Here is an 18,917-nt window from a genome sequence, read left to right on the forward strand (position 1 = left end):
GAGTTACAGGGTGTGTTGAGTGGGGGTCCTCCCAGACCTTTGGATGATGCCAGAGCAGACATGGTCAAAGTAGTGGAATTTGGTAGTGGGTGTTTAGTGTATGGTTAGTTGAAAGGGTTTTATTTTTTGTATTATTATTATTATTGCTTTTAAATGTTTTCCTTTTTCCTTTCTCATTTAGTATCACAAATTATAATGGATTTACATTATAGTCCAGTTGGGGGCGGTAATGTAACATATTGGATGCCATCCGTTGTTAAACTCAAAAGAAGAAACAGCTGCTTCACAAGGAGATGTGAAACAGCTCATGTGGGAGTGGAGGGGAACGAGGCAGTTGATGTACTGGCTAAACAAGCACTAAGTAGTGGGGATGTTGATGTGGTAGTTTCAATGAGCAAGGCAAAAAGCATGATATGGACAGTGATGGTGGAGAACTGGCAGGAGCAGTGAAATAGAGATACTAGGGGCATGCATTTATTTCAAGCGCAGAGGAAAGTTGGGGAGGGGAGAGCAGCAGGAAGGAACAGAGGAGAGGAGGCTATATTTACAAGATTAAGGGTACAGCCAGTTTAATAAGACCTTACATGTGATAGGAAAGCATCCAACAGGGAAATGTGAGTATTGCCAGGAAATAGAGACCACGGAGAATGTATTGATACAGTGTGGACATTATTGGAGGGAAAGAGAGAGGATGACATCTAGTATGAGGGAGAAGGGGATACAGGAAATTCATTTAAAGAGTATATTGAATGAACGTCATTAGATATATTCTCAAATATGTTGTTATCTTTTTTTAAAGCAACGGGGCCGGCAGGTGGGATTTAGTTTCTCCCTGTCTCTGCCCCACACTCCAGTACAGTAGGCGGCGGTAATGCACCTTAACGTTGGATGCCAACCGCTGATAAATCCCACCGAAGAAGTAGAAGCCATTTCGCCATTACACGCCAGGAAGCGAGGCCATAAAGGTTTGCTAAAACAACGGTTAAAAAAAAATAGGTATATGTACATCTATAAAGTTTAATATCATGCTGTCAATGGATGTAGCTATACTAACGTTCATGTTACGTATAGGAAGTAACAGCATATTACGCTTTGTGGCACTTAAAATATAACGGCATTCGGCCTGGGCCTAGTAAAAGCACCAACCTTGCTTTGTTTGCGTCTGCCGCTCTTAGTACAATAGTAACGGCTAACGGTAGTTGGCTAGCTATCTTAGCTACAGCGTTGGGTAAGGTAGCTAACGTTAGCTTACTACTCTGAAAATGTAAACTAAGATACTAGTAAGTTGGAAGTACCTAATTAAGCTACAACTGGCTACCATTGAAAAAGAAGTATAATACCTAGCTAATTTCACTAAACCTAATTTGAAACTCATATTCAAGCTAGATAACGCGGCTCAAACACTAATGTTAGCTAGAAACATAAACAGCTAGGTAGCTACACCATACTAAAGGGGGTTAGTTAGTATCTTTGTACCTACTTGAAATGTCATACAAGATGTTGATTAGCTACTATAATTTGTCATGTGATTCACAGTAGCAGCACTAGCAGGGATCAATCAGCAGGCAAATGCTTTGCGACACATTATAGTTAAGGACAAAGTCATGTAGATGTTCATTTGATGATATTACTAGTTAAGGGCGGCCCAGTGTAGCTTGATATATTTCATTTGCTTGGTACCTAGAAAGCTAACTACCATTTACCATTTGAACGTTTATGCTAATTTGTAGACTGACTTAAAATTTAGGGCGATGGCAGACAGTGATGATGAATATGATCGCAGAAGGAGAGACAAGTTCCGTCGTGAGAGGAGCGACAACTATGACCGCTCCCGAGAGAGAGAGGACAGGCGTAGGGATGACTGGAATGACAGGTGAGGAAGAGGGAATAGACTTTATTCGACATGGGAAGTGACTATATTCGAAATGAGAGAACATTTCCTATCCATTTCATGCATGGTATTTCACATGTATATTTGCTTTTTCTGTTCACTGGCGCCCATCTGCCAGGGAGTGGGACAGGGGCAGGGAGCGTCGTAGCCGGGGGGAGTATCGGGACTACGAGAGGGGTCGAAGGGAGAGGTTCTCCCCACCCAGGCACGACATGAGTCCCCAACAAAAACGCATGAGGAGAGACTGGTGAGAATCAAATTAATCTACATCACTGTCTTCAAATCTAAAATGTTTGATCTAATCCTCCCTCTGTTTTGATCAGGGATGACCATGGAGGAGATCCCTACCATGGGGGGTATGACTTGGGTTATGGTGGTGGTGGAGGCCCCAGCTACGCTCCTCCACAGCCCTGGGGCCACCCTGACCTGCACCTCATGCAGCCTCACCATGGTATCCCCATCCAGGCAAGGTGAGGAGAGTAGACTGGGCACAATCAACCTGTTCATGCAGAGATGCCGTTTAGTTGTATGTGGAAAGCAGATAACCATCAAATGGCACCATGTCCCTGACTGGTGCTGTGATTGCTTAATTTGTCAACCACAACTGACAAAAAAATATTTGTCTCTTGACTATTTTTCCTGAAGAAACTATGATAACGAGACTAGATGCCCTGTAAAATAAATACAGTGGGACAAAAAAGTATTTAGTCAGCCACCAATTGTGCAAGTTCTCCCACTTAAAAAGATGAGAGAGGCCTGTAATTTTCATCATAGGTACACTTCAACTATGACAGACAAAACGAGAGAAAAAAATCCAGAAAATCACATCGTAGGATTTTTGATGAATTTATTTGCAAATTATGGTGGAAAATAAGTATTTGGTCAATAACAAAAGTTTATCTCAATACTTTGTTATATACCCTTAGTTGGCAATGACAGAGGTCAAACGTTTTCTGTAAGTCTTCACAAGGTTTTCACACACTTTCTGGTATTTTGGCCCATTCCTCCATGCAGATCTCCTCTAGAGCAGTGATGTTTTGGGGCTGTTGCTGGGCAACATGGACTTTCAACTCCCTCCAAAGATTTTCTATGGGGTTGAGATCTGGAGACTGGCTAGGCCACTCCAGGACCTTGAAATGCTTCTTACGAAGCCATTCCTTCGTTGCCCGGGCAGTGTGTTAGGGATTATTGTCATGCTGAAAGACCCAGCCACGTTTCATCTTCAATGCCCTTGCTGATGGTAGGCTTTGTTACTTTGGTCCCAGCTCTCTGCAGGTCATTCACTAGGTCCCCCCGTGTGGTTCTGGGATTTTTGCTCACCGTTCTTGTGATCATTTTGACCCCACGGGGTGAGATCTTGCGTGGAGCCCCAGATCGAGGGAGATTATCAGTGGTCTTCCATTTCCTAATAATTGCTCCCACAGTTGATTTCTTCAAACCAAGCTGCTTACCTATTGCAGATTCAGTCTTCCCAGCCTGGTGCAGGTCTACAATTTTGTTTCTGGTGTCCTTTGACAGCTCTTTGGTCTTGGCCATAGTGGAGTTTGGAGTGTGACTGTGAGGTTGTGGACAGGTGTCTTTTATACTGATAACAAGTTCAAACAGGTGCCATTAATACAGGTAATGAGTAGAGGACAGAGGAGCCTCTTAAAGAAGAGGTCTGTGAGAGCCAGAAATCTTGCTTGTTTGTAGGTGACCAAATACTTATTTTCCACCATAATTTGCAAATAAATTCATTAAAAATCCTACAATGTGATTTTCTAGATATTTTTTCTCATTTTGTCTGTCATAGTTGAAGTGTACCTATGATGAAAATTACATGCCTCATCTTTTTAAGTGGGAGAACTTGCACAATTGGTGGCTGACTAAATACTTTGCCTAAAATAACACATCCTAGATCTGAATGAATTAAATATTCATATTAAATACTTTTTCTTTACATAGTTGAATGTGCTGACAACAAAATCACACAAAAATTATCAATGGAAATCAAATGTATCAACCCATGGAGGTCTGGATTTGGAGTCACACTCAAAATTAAAGTGGAAATCCACACTACAGGCTGATCCAACTTTGATTTAATGTCCTTAAAACAAGTCAAAATGAGGCTCAGTAGTGTGTGTGGCCTCCACGTGCCTGTATGACCTCCCTACAACGCCTGGGCATGCTCCTGATGAGGTGGCGGATGGTCTCCTGAGGGATCTCCTCCCAGACCTGGACTAAAGCATCCGCCAACTCCTGGACAGTCTGTGGTGCAATGTGGCGTTGGTGGATGGAGCGAGACGTGATGTCCCAGATGTGCTCAATTGGATTCAGGTCTGGGGAACGGGCGGGGCCAGTCCATAGCATCAATGCCTTCCTCTTGCAGGAACTGCTGACACACTCCAGCCACATGAAGTCTAGCATTGTCTTGCATTAGGAGGAACCCAGGGCCAACCGCACCAGCATATGGTCTCACAAGGGGTCTGAGGATCTCATCTCGGTGCCTAATGGCAGTCAGGCTACCTCTGGCGAGCACATAGAGGGCTGTGCGGCCCCCCAAAGAAATGCCACCCCACACCATAACTGACCCACCGCCAAACCGGTCATGCTGGAGGATGTTGCAGGCAGCAGAACGTTCTCCACGGCGTCTCCAGACTCCTTCACGTCTGTCACATGTGCTCAGTGTGAACCTGCTTTCATCTGTGAAGAGCACAGGGCGCCAGTGGCAAATTTGACAATCTTGGTGTTCTCTGGCAAATGCCAAACGTCCTGCACGATGTTGGGCTGTAAGCACAAACCCCACCTGTGGACGTCGGGCCCTCATACCACCCTCATGGAGTCTGTTTCTGACCGTTTGAGCAGACACATGCACATTTGTGGCCTGCTGGAGGTCATTTTGCAGGGCTCTGGCAGTGCTCCTCCTTGCACAAAGGCGGAGGTAGCTGTCCTGCTGCTGGGTTGTTGCCCTCCTACGGCCTCCTCCACGTTTCCTGATGTACTGGCCTGTCTCCTGGTAGCGCCTCCATGCTCTGGACACTACGCTGACAGACACAGCAAACCTTCTTGCCACAGCTCGCATTGATGTGCCATCCTGGATGAGCTGCACTACCTGAGCCACTTGTGTGGGTTGTAGACTCCGTCTCATGCTACCACTAGAGTGAAAGCACCGCCACTATTCAAAAGTGACCAAAACAACATCAGCCAGGAAGCATAGGAACTGAGAAGTGGTCTGTGGTCACCACCTGCAGAACCACTCCTTTATTGGGGGTGTCTTGCTAATTGCCTATAATTTCCACCTGTCTATTCCATTCCACCTGTCTATTCCATTTGCACAACAGCGTGTGACATTTGTCAATTAGTGTTGCTTCCTAAGTGGACAGTTGGATTTCACAGAAGTGTGATTGACTTGGAGTTACATTGTGTTGTTTAAGTGTTCCCTTTATTTTTTTGAGCAGTGTATATATATATATATATTACTTTTCATTTTAGTCAATGAAAATGTGACAAGACGAGAATTTCATATGATACTAATGGAAACTTAATTTGACATGAATCTCCTTTTCTGTTTTGTCCAATCCTAAACATGTATGCATGCAGATTATTTAATTCAAACATCTCATTGGCAGAATTTATATCTTTCAGTTGTGCTGTCTGATTGGGCTGATCTGCCTGGCTCTTTAATCAGTTTATTTGTTGCATTTGCAGTGAAATGATTGTGTTTCTAGCTCCAGCGGTGCAGTAATACCTAGCAATACATTTAAAAAACAAAATAATACACACATGATCCAGAAAAATTAAGACATTTCAGAAGGCGCAACGTCAGAGACCGGAATATAAATGTATACATATAATGTACACTGAACAAAAATGTAAATGCAACAATTTCAAGTATTTTACTGAGTGACAGTTCATATAAAGAAATCAGTCAATTGTAATAAATCAATTAGGCCCTAATCTATGGATTTCACGACTTGGAATACAGACATGGTAGGGTTGTGGATTTAAAAAAACAGTCTCTGGTGTGACCACTTTTTGTCTCATGCAGCGCCACACATAGCCTTCACGTAGAGCTGATCAGGCTGTTGATTGTGGAATGTTGTCCCACTCTTCTTCAATGGCTGCGCGAAGTTGCTGGCTATTGGCGGGAACTGGAAAATGCTTTCGATCCAAAGCATCACATACATGCTCAGTGGATGGCGTGTCTTGTAAGTATGCAGGACATGGAAGAACTGGGACATGTTCAGCTTCCAGAAATTATGTACAGGTCCTTGCAACATGGGACCGTGCATCTGCAATCTGAAACGAGGTGGTGGTGGCGGATGAATGGCACAACAATGGGCCTCCAGGATCCCATCACGGTATCTCTGACCATTCAAATTGCCATTGATAAAATCCAATTGTGTTCGTTGTCCGTAGCTTATGCTTGCCCATACCATAACCCCACCGCCACCATGGGGCACTCTGTTCACAACGTCTACCATCTGCCCAGTACAGTTAACTGGGATTTATCTGTGAAAAGTACACTTCTCCAGTGTGCCAATGGCCATCAAAGGTGGCTTACAAAGCCTAATTTCAGTCAGGTCAAGACCCTGGTGAGGATGATGAGCACGCAGATGAGCTTCCCTGGGACGGTTTCTGACAGTTTGTGCAGAAATTCTACGGTTGTGCAAACCCACAGTTTCGTCAGCTGTCCGGGTGGCTGGTCTGACGATCCCGCAGGTGACGCAGGATGTGGAGGTCCTGGGCTGGCGTGGTTACGCGTAGTCTGTGCATGTGAGGCCGGTTGGATATACTGCCAAATTCTCGACTGACGTTGAAGGCGGAGGAGTATGGTAAAGAAATTAACATTCAATTCTCTGCCAACAGTTCTGGTGGACAGTCCTGCTTGAGACCTAATCTATGGCATTGTGACATAACTGCACATTTTAGAGTGGCCTTCTATTGTCCCCAACACAAGGACCACCTTTGTAATACTCATGCTATTTAATCAGCTTCTTGATATGCCACACCTGTCGGGTGGATGAGTTATCTTGGCAAAGGAGAAATGCTCACTAACAGGCATGTAAACAAATTTGTGGCAAAAATGAAAGCTTTTTGTGCGTATGGGGACATTTCTGGGATCTTTAATTTCAGCTCATGAAACATGGGACCAACACTTTACATTACATTTACTTTACATGTTGCATTTTATATTGTTGTGTGTATGAAGACAGCATATGACTAGAAAAGGTGTGTACAGCAGTAGTTATCTCGGATGAGCCATGACTAGAATATAGTTTTCTCCCACACAGCTCTGGTGGTCACGTCAGTCACTCCTCAATCTTTTGAACTGATGCGAAGCCAGGACACTTGATTTGTAACTAAGGTCAACTAGAAACCATGTTTACTCTCTCTTTCTTCCATGTAGACTATTTTTGTTTTAAGATCATATCACTAGTTCTATTTTCCCCATGTGCGCTGTTATTCATTCCTCTGCGTTGCTGCTCCCGCGCTGCGGCCTGCAAATGCGAATTGAATATTAGGAGTATAGTAGTACTTCTGCGTTTTTGTAATGCTGAAGCTCCTTTTCAAGGAAACTAATGTTATTTACCCCCTTGAGGGTTATGATGGGGAGAAAATCTGAGCTGTAAATTGTTTAACCTGGAGCCAAGGCTTTATTACCTATATGGTTAATTATGGCTGGCATTGGTTACAATCTGGCACCATCAATGTTTTCAGCTAAGGAATATGAGGGGATAGTATAGGCCTAGTTGGACAAGGCTATCTGAATGTGCACATGATGGAAGTTAGAGGTAGCCTATATATTCATTATTTAATATTGTGACCTAAAATGTGTGTCTAAAACTAGACTAAAATTGTCCAGCGTTTAGGCGATAATAACTCAAACTTAACGAAGGAAGATATGACTATGACTAAAAGGTATTTTAAGACTAAATCTAAAATTGCAGGCAAAACTAACACTGGACTGTTCCACCAAATAGATTATCTTGCCCTTAGGTCAATGTTATTTCACACACTTTTTTTAACCCTGTCCTATGTTTTCTAGGCTAGGTAACATCCATGATATGGACCTGGGCCCACCGCCTCCAGTGATGAAGAGCTTTAAGGAGTTCCTGCTGTCCCTGGATGACTCTGTGGATGAGACTGAGGCAGTTAAGCGTTATAATGAGTACAAGATAGACTTCCGACGGCAGCAGATGCAGGACTTCTTCCTTGCTCACAAAGATGAAGAGTGGTACGTTTATCAGAGCCTTTGCTGAACTAATAGTATTAATAATCAGTGTGCTGTGAATTAGACTGTCTACAGTGACAACCTCTATTTACAGAAATTGTCTCTGTCAAATAGATCTGATAGTTGAGATTGGAGCCTTTTGTTAATGGCTTGGTAAAGACAGTGTAGTTTGTGGAAGATATTAGACCTTTATTTGACCGGGTGCAATATCAAGACATGTGAGAGTTGAGTCTAGTTGAAAAATGGTATGGACAAATTGGGGTATCTAAAGCATCCTGAACATGCATCATTATTTTCAAAATTACTTTGATCTGTTATTGATAGTGTTAAGAAAACAGTTTTTGGGGTAGGCTTATTATGCATACCATGCCACTTTTAGATAAGAATGGTGGGTTATTACAATGGTTGGGCACTATCATTGATGGTCAGTAAATAGCCTAGCTAATAAACAGGATATAAAGATTTAGCTCTGAAGTTAATCTGATTGGATTGTCAGTTGTAAATAGAATACAGTTGTCTCTGGTGCTTATCGCCATTTTTTTCCACCGGTGTGTCCAGGGATCATACATTGTCAATGCTCCTTTTTTAGTTTTCTTAACTTAACCAAACCTTCTTCCCTCCCACTCCTCCCCCGTCCTTCACAACAAGGTTTTTGAAGACGAGACACTGGAACTCTTCACAGGAATCGTTGTTAGACAGCTAGGGCTTGCACTGCGCACAATGCAGTTGCTCTTAGACGTACAGTACCAGGAATCTTAGCTAGACAGGCAAATAAACCACTTTGCGCGCATGGAAATATTTTTTCTTTTCTTTAGTATGTGATGCTTTTTTCCCCCATTTTTGTTTTTGTATTTGGATCAAAGCGAATCCCGAAAATGAAATTGTGTGCACACAAACACAGTAGGGGGGTGAAGTGGAGCGCATTTTTACAGAAGAGACCCCTCTCAGTATATATGTGTGTTGTTATACTGGGAGAAGAAAAGGTAAATTTAGTCCACACCATGGCAAATTTGCCATTCTGAACTGTTATGTTCTTTCTTTTTTTGTCCTTTTTGCCTTTCTGCCTTATTTTTGGTGAGTTAATCTAAAGCTTCCTGATATGTTTCACAAACAGCTATACCCACACACAAACATAACACCATGCAAACTTTGTGAAAAATCTACAGTAGCACCTCAAACCCCAGAAAGCACCTAGCATTTTCAGGCCCTGTTTCTTCATATGGCAGTCACTTGATTAGGCCTAGCTAGTTGCATTTAATTGATGGACATGCTGTTTTCCTCCCTAATAAAGCATTGCAGGATTCAGGAAGGTTCAGAAAAACCAGGTGTCCTTAGTATTTTTTAAATGTAATGTTTGATTTACTGTTTGGGTATAGAACTGAAGTAGATAGGGCCCAGTTCAGTGCTGTAGGCCAGTTTATTTGGCCTGGCCATGCATACAAGTGCTTTCTTTAACATTCCTCCACTCCATCCCTGCCCGTCTCTTTCCTGTGCCTTTTTGGGGACATTTGTTGTAAACGCAGGTTCCGATCCAAGTACCACCCAGATGAGGCGGGCCGGCGGAAGGCGGAGTCCCACAGTGCCCTGCAGAACCGGCTGAATGTCTACATGTTCCTAATGGAGAACAGCTGGTTCGACACGGTCTCGTTGGACATAGAGAAGGCCCAGGCTATCATGAAGGTCTTGGATGCAGGTAGAGTCGTGGGAGGGGAGGCTCTGGGAGGTGTCTCTAATGGCTTCATTCATCTTTTTGTTGGAGAGTATTTTGCTGTCAACCTTCGTTTTAAGCAGTGTCAGGAAAAGTGAAGTGTTTGTATTTGTTGGTGAATATTAGTAACCTCAACAGGTTCTATATCCTAACCCAGTCCTTTCCCCTGTCCTTTAGCTGTGATAAAGATGGAGGGAGGGACAGATTATGACCTGCGCATCCTGGAGCTTCCGTCTGAGGAGGAAGAGGAAAGAGGGAGAGCTGACAGGGCGGCAGCTGGGGGTCCGGGAACTGAGCCCCCCAAAAAAGAGGAGCCTAAGGATATGGACAATGACAGCAAACCCCCAGCTGACAAAGAGAAGGTATGTTGTCTCTTGTCGTAACCACTTTTTCTTTGTCCTGGCCTGCTCTACTCTTGCCCTTCAGAACAGGAATCCCTCTTGTCAGCTGGTCAATAATGTAAGCGAACTCTGCCACAGGGGGAGAATGATGCCTGCAGCATGGAGAAGGGTGCAAACGGTGGTGGTGAGGCAGCAGAAGGAGGGAGTGAGGGAGAAGAGGAGGAGGAAGGAGAAAAAGAGACGAAAAGCAAAGAGGTTGTGCCTGAGCCTAAGGTTAGTATCTAGCACCCATGTGTCTTATTCGCTCTTTCTGTCTTTAGAATGAATGTGGTGCGCTTAAAGGGGCCGAATCCTAACTTGAGATCTGTGTGAACGTTTGTGTAGTGTAGTCTTGTATTGATGACAATGAGAATTAAACACAGATCTTAAGTTAGGATTTGGGCTTATTGACATGGATTTATTACCACAACCTATTTTCCTTCACATGTGTTAGCTGAGTAAGAAGAGGAAGAGGAAGCACAGTGGAGACAGTGAAGATGAGGCCAGTGCCTCTGAGAGTGACTCAGACTCGGACTCCAACTCCCATCATTCCTCTGATAAACCTGCCGAGAGGGAGGAGGGTGAGGAAAAGGAGGATGAGGATGAGGAAGGGGAGGACAAGGATGAAGAGGAGGAAGAAGAGTGTGAAGGTGAGCGACGACAGGATTGAGATGGGGTCACTGTTAAAAATATATTTGAATATTAAAACGTTTTAAGTCTCTAGTAATGCCTTCTCTGCACCCCACAAATTGTGTAGCTGACAGAAAAAAAATCAAAGACGAGAAACCAAAGGAAAGAGAGAGGGAGAAGGAAGAGAAGAAACCCAAGGAGGACCAGCCACCGAGACCCCGGCCTCTCCACAGGACCTGCTCTCTATTCATGAGGAGCATCGCCCCCACCATCTCCAAGGCAGAGATCATAGCTGTAAGTTCATTCAATCTGACTGTACAATCATACTGAACACTTGAATGGACTGTCAGAATTATTCTGGATTCCTGTATGAAAAGTTACATTGATGCAAAGGACTCCGATACAGCTGTACCCACACACACAATGACCATAGGCATCCAAGAGGATGAACTAACCTATTGTTTCTGCCTCAGCTGTGTCGGAGATATCCTGGGTTCATGCGAGTGTGTTTGTCTGATCCCCAACCAGAGCGCAGGTTAGTTCCACTTCCATCTGACCATACCCACAGCCTGACCCCCTCTGCTGCTAATGGACTATAGTGGACTGTTAAAAATGGAACTTCTGTCATTCACCTCATGTTTGTATACCTTTAACCACCTCCATCCAATGTCAGGTTCTTCCGTCGCTGCTGGGTGACGTTTGACCGTAGTGTCAACATCAAAGAGACCTGCTGGAACCTCCAGAACATCAGAGTGAGTTTAACAACCTCTAATCAAGACTACAACATTAGGTAGTTCTGGACCTTGAACCCGGTCATGAGCAAGATATTGCACTTGAGTCACACAGCTGGTTAGTGAGTGTTCTGACCCTGTATGTCCCCTCTCTGCTGCATGTAGCTGCGTGACTGTGAGCTGGCTCCGGGGGTCAACAGAGACCTGGCCAGGAGGGTCCGCAACATCAATGGTATCACTCAGCACAAACAGGTGCTGCGAAACGACATCAAGCTGTCAGCCAAACTCATCCACTCCCTGGACCACAGAGGCAGGCTGTGGAGCCACAAGTCCCGTGGAGAGGCAGTGTCTGCTGTGGAGGTACACACACACAAAGCAATTGGGTGTCTTTGCAATACATATGAGTTTCTTGTATGTTTAATATTGTATTATGTGGTATCAGGTGGCGGCCCAGAACCCCATCCTGAAGAACATCACTGACTACCTGATAGAGGAGGTGAGTGCTGAGGAGGAGGAGCTTCTGGGCAGTGTGGGTGGAGCTGACGCAGAGGAGGGCACCAAGGAGGGCTACCCAGCCGAGATCACTGTGGAAAGGGACGACAAGCTGGTCAAGGTCCGTCCATCTGCCTTGGCTCACACTGATACACAGCCGCTTTACATGCTCTTTGTAGGTAGTGAACTGTGTGGGTTTTGTCTGACGCTAGTCAAATGGTCAAATTAAGAAGGGAAAAGTAAATGATCTAATGGTGACTTGATTTCCTTAATCTCTTCCCAGGTGTTGGACCGTCTTCTCTTGTACCTGCGCATTGTCCATTCCATCGACTACTACAACAACTGCGAGTACCCCAGCGAGGATGAGATGCCCAACCGTTGTGGCATGATCCATGTGCGTGGGCCCATCCCTCCCAATCGCATCGCACACGGGGAAGGTGAGCACCACAATACTGTATATTCAACACTGGCTGGGCATCATAAACTGACACCGTTGACTGACTGTCTCCCCCTGTCATGCACCCAGTGTTGGAGTGGCAGAAGACATTTGAGGAGAGGTTGAGCCCCCTGTTCAGTGTGAAGGAGAAGCTATCGGAGGAGGAGGCAGTAAAAATGGGCCGGAAGGACCCGGAGCAGGAGGTGGAGAAGTTTGTGTTGGCCAACACCCAGGAGCTGGGCAAGGACAAGTGGCTCTGCCCCCTCAGTGGCAAGAAGTTCAAGGTGCATCTGTATTTGTGTGTCTGTGTTAGGATGGAAGTAAATTGGTCAAATAGTAAATATTGCATACCCAATGAGCATTGAGCATGTACTGGTCTTTATTGCCTTGCCAAGGTGTGGTGCAGATTAAAATGTGAATGAATTTGTTCCTTCTGCCTGGCCAGGGCCCAGAATTTGTGCGCAAGCACATCCTGAACAAACACGGGGACAAGATTGAGGAGGTGAAAAGGGAGGTGATGTTTTTCAACAACTTTCTCATGGATGCCAAGCGACCTTCCCTCCCAGAGATGAAGCCCCCTCCTCCGCTCGGCCCAGGACAAGGTGAGGGACATGTTGCACATACAAATAGAATCAGTAGACCTGACACGATTCCCTGTTCTCTCTGACAGTCATATCTGTTCTACACCATCCAGTTTTATTTGAACGTTCTGTAACATTACATCTTCCTGAACAGGCCCCTAGTGCTTCTAGAATAGTTAAGGTGTAGGTGATGCTGTATCATTGAATCCTTTTTGTCCATATTATTATTATTCCACTGACTTTGTCTCTCCATCTTTCTGTAGGAGTTCTCTCTCCAGGCATGCCCTTCCCTCCCCAAGGCCTCATGGGCTTTGGGCCCGGTCAGCCTCGTCCTCCTGTCATGGGTTACGGAGGTGAGCCTCTACCTCCCCACCTGTCATATTACCAATCACATTGTGTAAAAGGGACTTTTCCACAATGGTGGAAAAGTACCCAATTGTCATGCTTGAGTAAAAGTATAGATACCTTTTTAATAGAAAGTTACTCAAGTAAAAGTGGAGGTCACCCAGTAAAATACTACTTGAGTAAAATACTAAAAGTATTAGGTTTTTAACATGAGTATCAAAAGTAAAAGTATAAATAATTTCAAATTCTTTATATTAAGCAAAGTAGACAGTACCATTTTCTTGTTTTTTACATTTACAGATAGACAGGGGCACACTCCAACACTCAGACATAATTTATAAAAGATGCTTTTGTGTTTAGTAAGTCTGCCAGATCAGAGGCAGTAGGGATGACCAGGGGTGTTCTCTTGATAAGTGCTTGATTTGGACCATTTTCCTGTCCTGCTAAGGATTCAAAATATAACGACTACTTTTGGGTGTCAAGGAAAATCCATGGAATAGAAAGTCATTCAATTTCTTTAGGAATGTAGTGAAGTAAAAGTTGCCCAAAATATAAATAGTAAAGTACACACCCCAAAAAACTACTTTAGTACTTTAAAGTATTTTTACTTAAGTACCTTACACCACTGTTTTTACATTAGCACTTACTGACTGCACTTACTGACATTTTGTTCAAAGGCAGTTTACAACTATGGAATTAATTTGGTTGCAGCTCTCAGGTGTTCTGACATGACACTACCTTTCTCTTCAAGGTGGACCTCCTTACCCACCAAACCAGTACGGAGGCGGCCGGGGTAACTATGACAACTTTCGTGGACAGGCTGGTGGCTACCCTGGTAAACCCCGCAACAACAGGTGAGACCTTGGTCAGTTATGGACAAACCACCACTAGCTTCTCCTTTTCTGCAAATGACTTACTTGCATTTAGAAACCTCTGTTAATTTTTCTCTGTCCATTTCTATACTGTTCCCCTCTGCTCTGCATCCTGGCTGTTTCCTTCAGAATGTCCCGGGGAGATCCACGCAACATCATTGAATATCGTGACCTCGATGCACCTGATGACATCGACTTCTTCTAGACTATTAATTTTATTTATTTTGTTTTTAATCATTGTGTAATTTCCCTGTCTCATCCCCTTATGTAAAGTAACGATTCATTAGCATTTTTTTTTATGTCTGCAGAGCAAAGGCTCGGTGCAATTGGAACACACTTGAATTGTAAGAAATGTCCTCAATAAAAACTAATTTGACATTAGCACCATTTTTTACAAATATATATATATTTTTTATATGGGTGTATTAGATCAGGAATACAGCAAACCACATATTTGGCATACAAAAATCAACAAATGTGACAATCAAATAGAAAACAGGACTTGCTTAATTCAAGCCAATCATGTTAGTTATATTTTTAATCATAAAGCCTAGAAATGTTTAGCTTTATTAGTTGGGTGCTGGTCCGGCTTTGCAGATGAATGTATAGGCAACAGTGCAGTGGTTGTCATTGAGTTTCCCAGATGTGATATGGGCACAGTCCTCTGTGCCCCCTATAGAATGCCCCGCCCAGTTATCAGGTTGGCCTGGCATCCATTTACTGCAAACACACAGTGAAAATACAGTAATTGTACTATTCAAGCACCCGACAACAATGAGAACAGAAATTGTCCAACTCATAATGACTTGATTTTACTTGCCTCCGGTTCATGATGTAAGGACTCTCGTTGACCCACTCCCACTCTCCAGTCCTCTCATCTGACAGGCCAAGCCAAAAGGGGCGACCAACACTCATTATGTTTACAAAGACCTGTTACAGCGGGAATGAGTGTCAGGACAGGGTCTTCTAAAGCAATGTCTAAATGCATTTGATGATCAGTAGAGGGCAGTGTAAAGCCCTCAAGAGTCCCGAATTACGCCAGTTCCGTATCTTCAGCGTCCATACTGAACCACTTTGAAAATGAACTAAATGCAACGAACAAAGAAGTTCTAAGAACGGATGTAGGTTTGTGTAACTGTGACGCACCCACTCTTCTTCGTCAGTTAGGATGAGCAGTGTGGCATCCATAGACCTACAGGAGTCTCGGGCTGTGTACCATGAAGCCTGGTAAGCCGAGAAGAAGTAGCAGCTGGAGTTGTGAAGATTCCAGCCATCAGGACAGCCCACTTTAACACGTAGGAGAGATACGGATGGATACACTAACACTATATACAGTTAATTTGAAGAGTGTGACACATGAAGTTGACTATTATATAATACTGAGATTGAATAGGACTAATCTAGGGACCGGGGTTAAGAGCGTGTCAGAAATCAAATCATAGTCATGATGACCATATTTTAATCAGAAAGTATCCCAAGCACTGCAGCTGACAAATCTTATACACTAATGTCCATGATAACCATTAATAAGACATTGAAAATGGACCAACCTTTCTTCGGTAGTTTTGATGAGTGAAAGGACACACGTTCTGTCATATTTAATACTGATCTCTTCAAATCAGATAACTTCGTCTCCAGATTACCAACTGCAGAAAATGGACGTGATGATAACACAAACATTGTCATATTCTGTCTAGCCGATTAAACTCAACTCCACCATTTATGATGAAGCGTAAATTGTGCGGCGACTAGTGTGGGCGGACTTAAGGTCCGACGTTAAATACAATTACGTTTTTATAAAAACTACTGATTTCAACACCTAAAAAATAGCCCGCAATTACAAATATATGTAATAGCGTTCTATTATTTGGGTCCTGTCATCAATAGTTTCGGATAAAAGCTAAATTTTATGTGACGTCGGCGCTCGTCTACCCACAATAGGTCCGCTCAATTCCATCATAAATCGTTGTGTTTAGTCGGCTACCTTCTGTCCTGAACCATTGGATCGTAGACCATGGACTTGAACTGTTGTGTTGTTTCATGTTATACATTTGTGTTATATATTTTTTTCTCATTTCACTCATGCTCCTGTAGCTATTGTTTTTAACTGCATAAGAAGTTATGCTATCAGATTCGTAGTGATGATTGTGTTCTATATATTTTAATCTAATCTATTCTGTTTCCTAAAAACTGTAACTAACTAGTAGGCTGAAAAAAAATATACAACAATGTCCAAGATAACCAATAATCAATAAGGATTTGAATATGGACCAACCTTTCTCATGTAGTTTTGATAAGTGAAGGGACACAGATTCAGTCAGATTTGACACGGATCTCTCCAAATCAGATAACTTTCTGTCCACACTGCCAACTACAGAAAATTCCCATGGTGGTAAACAGGTTAATAAAACAGGAAATGTTGATATAGATAGACTATATATGGGTAATAAAAGGAAAATTTGTAAGAGCTCATGTCCGGATTTGGGATATGCGCTGTTGGCTGGACGTCATTGAATTTGCGTAGGCTTAAACACTGGTATACACTGCCAATAAGGCCATATTGGGTAAAATGCCATTTTATCTCTGTTCTTTTTTAGTCAGGTCGGTAAATACACATCAATTACGGTCCCATTCTCATTTGTTTCTAACAGTACCAACAATTAGAACAGGTCATGGTAGAAATAGTTTTAGTTACTTAGCTCCGTGGTCCTGGAATTCTCTCCTGAACATTTTAAATATTATGATCTAGTTTCGTTGGTGGAGTTTAAACACTTGATCGATGTATATTTCATATAAGAGTGTAATTGTTTTTAGTCAAGACTTTCGTGTTTTTTTTTTACATAAAATGTTTTTGTTGTACTGTATGTGTGTTTATAGTTTTGTTTAATGTTGTGTTAGTGTATGTAAGTTGTTTTGTCTGAAATGTTGTTCCCCCTGCTGCTATTGGACCAGGTCTCTCTTGGAAAAGAGATGTTATCTCAATGAGAAAAACCTGTATGAATAAAGGTAAAATAAATGTAAAAAATAATATATCCTTTATTTTTTGAGGAATCATGTACAGTACTCACACCGACTTGGCATCAGGATGAGCAGAGACAAGGAGAGAGTGAGGGTAACACACAGTGCTGCACACAGGTACCACTGGGACCGGCCAGCAGACAGCAGATGAACGTACCCATGAGAGGATTCTGGAAACACATACGATACTTGAACTTTCATTTTGCCCTGGCCCATACATGGTGATGTTGTTGTTATATCTCCTGTCCCTTTTCTTGGCAATCCTGGAGTCACAAGGTTCCTGTTCAATACATAGTATACAGTAAATTTCCATACCTGGTCTCCACCATGCTTTATCTTCATTTTCATCCATAGCGAATAGCTCTTGGAGCAATTATTTTGTGCATGTCATTGATTGCTGCAACTGATAGAGACTGGTTCAATGTTTGATTAGTCCTTATGTATCCTGTGAATTGAGGGTGGGTGGGGTGGGGTGGGGTGGGGTGGGGTAGGGTAGGGTGACGGTTGAAGTTTCAATTCCCTTATCATATTTCCTCAGAAAATAATCGCTGACACAGGTCACTTGCACAGTATGTTAGAGTCAGCATGGGGTCATTATAGTCCCACTGGGCACATACCACTGGGTTCAACGTCTAGTTTTGATTTACATTTGGTTGAGTTGTCAACCAACGTGAAATCAACCAAATTATTACTAAAGTGAAAGTCAATCAGTAAAATACTACTTGAGTACAAGCCTAAAAGTATTTGTTTTTAAATGTTTAAAAAAAGTAAATGTAAAAGTATTCATCATTTCAAATTACTTATATTAGGCAATCCAAACAGCACAATTTTCATGTTTTTTTTTTTAATTTACGGATAGTCAAGGGCACACTCCAACACTCAGACATAATTTACAAATGAAGCATTTGTGTTTAGTGAGTCCGTCATATCAGAGGTAGTAGGGATGACCAGGGATGTTCTCTTGATAAGTGTGAATTGGACAATTTTCCTGTCCCGTTAAGCATTCAAAAAGCACTTTTGTGTGTCAGGGAAAATGCATGGAGTTAAAAGTACATTTGTTTTTTTAAATTTTGGAATGTAGTGGAATACAAGTAAAAGTAGTCAAAAATATAAATAGTAAAGTACAGATACCACAAAACACTACTTACTGTAAGTACACCACAGGGTAAAAGTTGGGTGCAAAAAAGACAATGCCCTTATGAGGATTTCTTGCAAATCCAATCAGTTTTTCCATGTTGATAGTTTTTCTGGGTTGAAATTATATGGAAAAAACATTGATTCAACCAGTTTTTGCAGAGTGGGGTGTTTCCAGCCTTCATTTTCGTTGAATTTAAAGCTATTAGTTTCAATTCTGCTTTTTTACGATTAGAGACTTGGCAATGTCTTACTGAAACATTGCTATGCATGACCCCAAGTAAGTCTCTTCTTATTATTGGTGTCCTTTAGTAGTGGTTTCTTTGCGGAAATTCGACCATGAAGGCTTGATTCATGCATTCTCCTCTGAACAGTTGATGATGAGATGTGTCTGTTACTTGAACTCTGTGAAGCATTTATGGAAGCATTTATGGGCTGCAATCTTAGGGGCAGTTAACTCCAATGAACTTATCCTCTGCAGCAAA

At 42.7% G+C, this 18,917-nt stretch overlaps 2 protein-coding genes across 9 annotated transcripts; one reads left to right on the forward strand and one right to left on the reverse strand.

The window, feature by feature from the left end:
• Window positions 1–922: 922 nt before the first annotated feature.
• LOC139423033 (serrate RNA effector molecule homolog) lies at window positions 923–14,661 on the forward strand. Of its 7 annotated transcripts, none has more exons than XM_071174610.1 (20): window positions 923–965; window positions 1,748–1,872; window positions 1,994–2,138; window positions 2,215–2,361; window positions 7,920–8,108; window positions 9,629–9,798; window positions 9,991–10,175; window positions 10,293–10,427; window positions 10,648–10,843; window positions 10,951–11,117; window positions 11,297–11,358; window positions 11,497–11,575; window positions 11,720–11,914; window positions 11,997–12,167; window positions 12,330–12,483; window positions 12,573–12,766; window positions 12,928–13,084; window positions 13,327–13,416; window positions 14,160–14,262; window positions 14,410–14,661. In XM_071174610.1, exons 2-20 carry the CDS (start codon window positions 1,752–1,754, stop codon window positions 14,483–14,485), a joined length of 2,736 nt encoding a protein of 911 aa, XP_071030711.1. In that variant the 5' UTR covers window positions 923–965; window positions 1,748–1,751; the 3' UTR covers window positions 14,486–14,661. The 7 variants fall into 7 exon arrangements, with proteins under 7 accessions (XP_071030711.1, XP_071030715.1, XP_071030709.1 ...); XM_071174614.1 differs by having other exon boundaries at window positions 926–992; window positions 1,745–1,872; window positions 14,160–14,273; XM_071174608.1 differs by having other exon boundaries at window positions 926–992; window positions 1,745–1,872.
• Window positions 14,662–14,790: 129 nt separating this feature from the next.
• On the reverse strand, window positions 14,791–17,728 carry LOC139423034 (C-type lectin domain family 10 member A-like). 2 transcript variants are annotated; one of them, XM_071174616.1, is made up of 7 exons: window positions 17,614–17,728; window positions 17,349–17,468; window positions 16,556–16,651; window positions 15,831–15,926; window positions 15,427–15,566; window positions 15,101–15,210; window positions 14,791–15,000 (listed from the first exon to the last, which is right to left on the reverse strand). In XM_071174616.1, the coding sequence occupies exons 1-7, from the start codon at window positions 17,648–17,650 to the stop codon at window positions 14,850–14,852; spliced, it is 750 nt and encodes a 249-aa protein (XP_071030717.1). In that variant the 5' UTR covers window positions 17,651–17,728; the 3' UTR covers window positions 14,791–14,849. The 2 variants fall into 2 exon arrangements, with proteins under 2 accessions (XP_071030717.1, XP_071030718.1); XM_071174617.1 differs by lacking the exon at window positions 16,556–16,651.
• Between the last annotated feature and the right edge of the window lie 1,189 nt (window positions 17,729–18,917).

The sequence above is a fragment of the Oncorhynchus clarkii genome, chromosome 12 (assembly GCF_045791955.1).
Source record: "Oncorhynchus clarkii lewisi isolate Uvic-CL-2024 chromosome 12, UVic_Ocla_1.0, whole genome shotgun sequence".
NCBI classification, from domain to species: domain Eukaryota; kingdom Metazoa; phylum Chordata; class Actinopteri; order Salmoniformes; family Salmonidae; genus Oncorhynchus; species Oncorhynchus clarkii.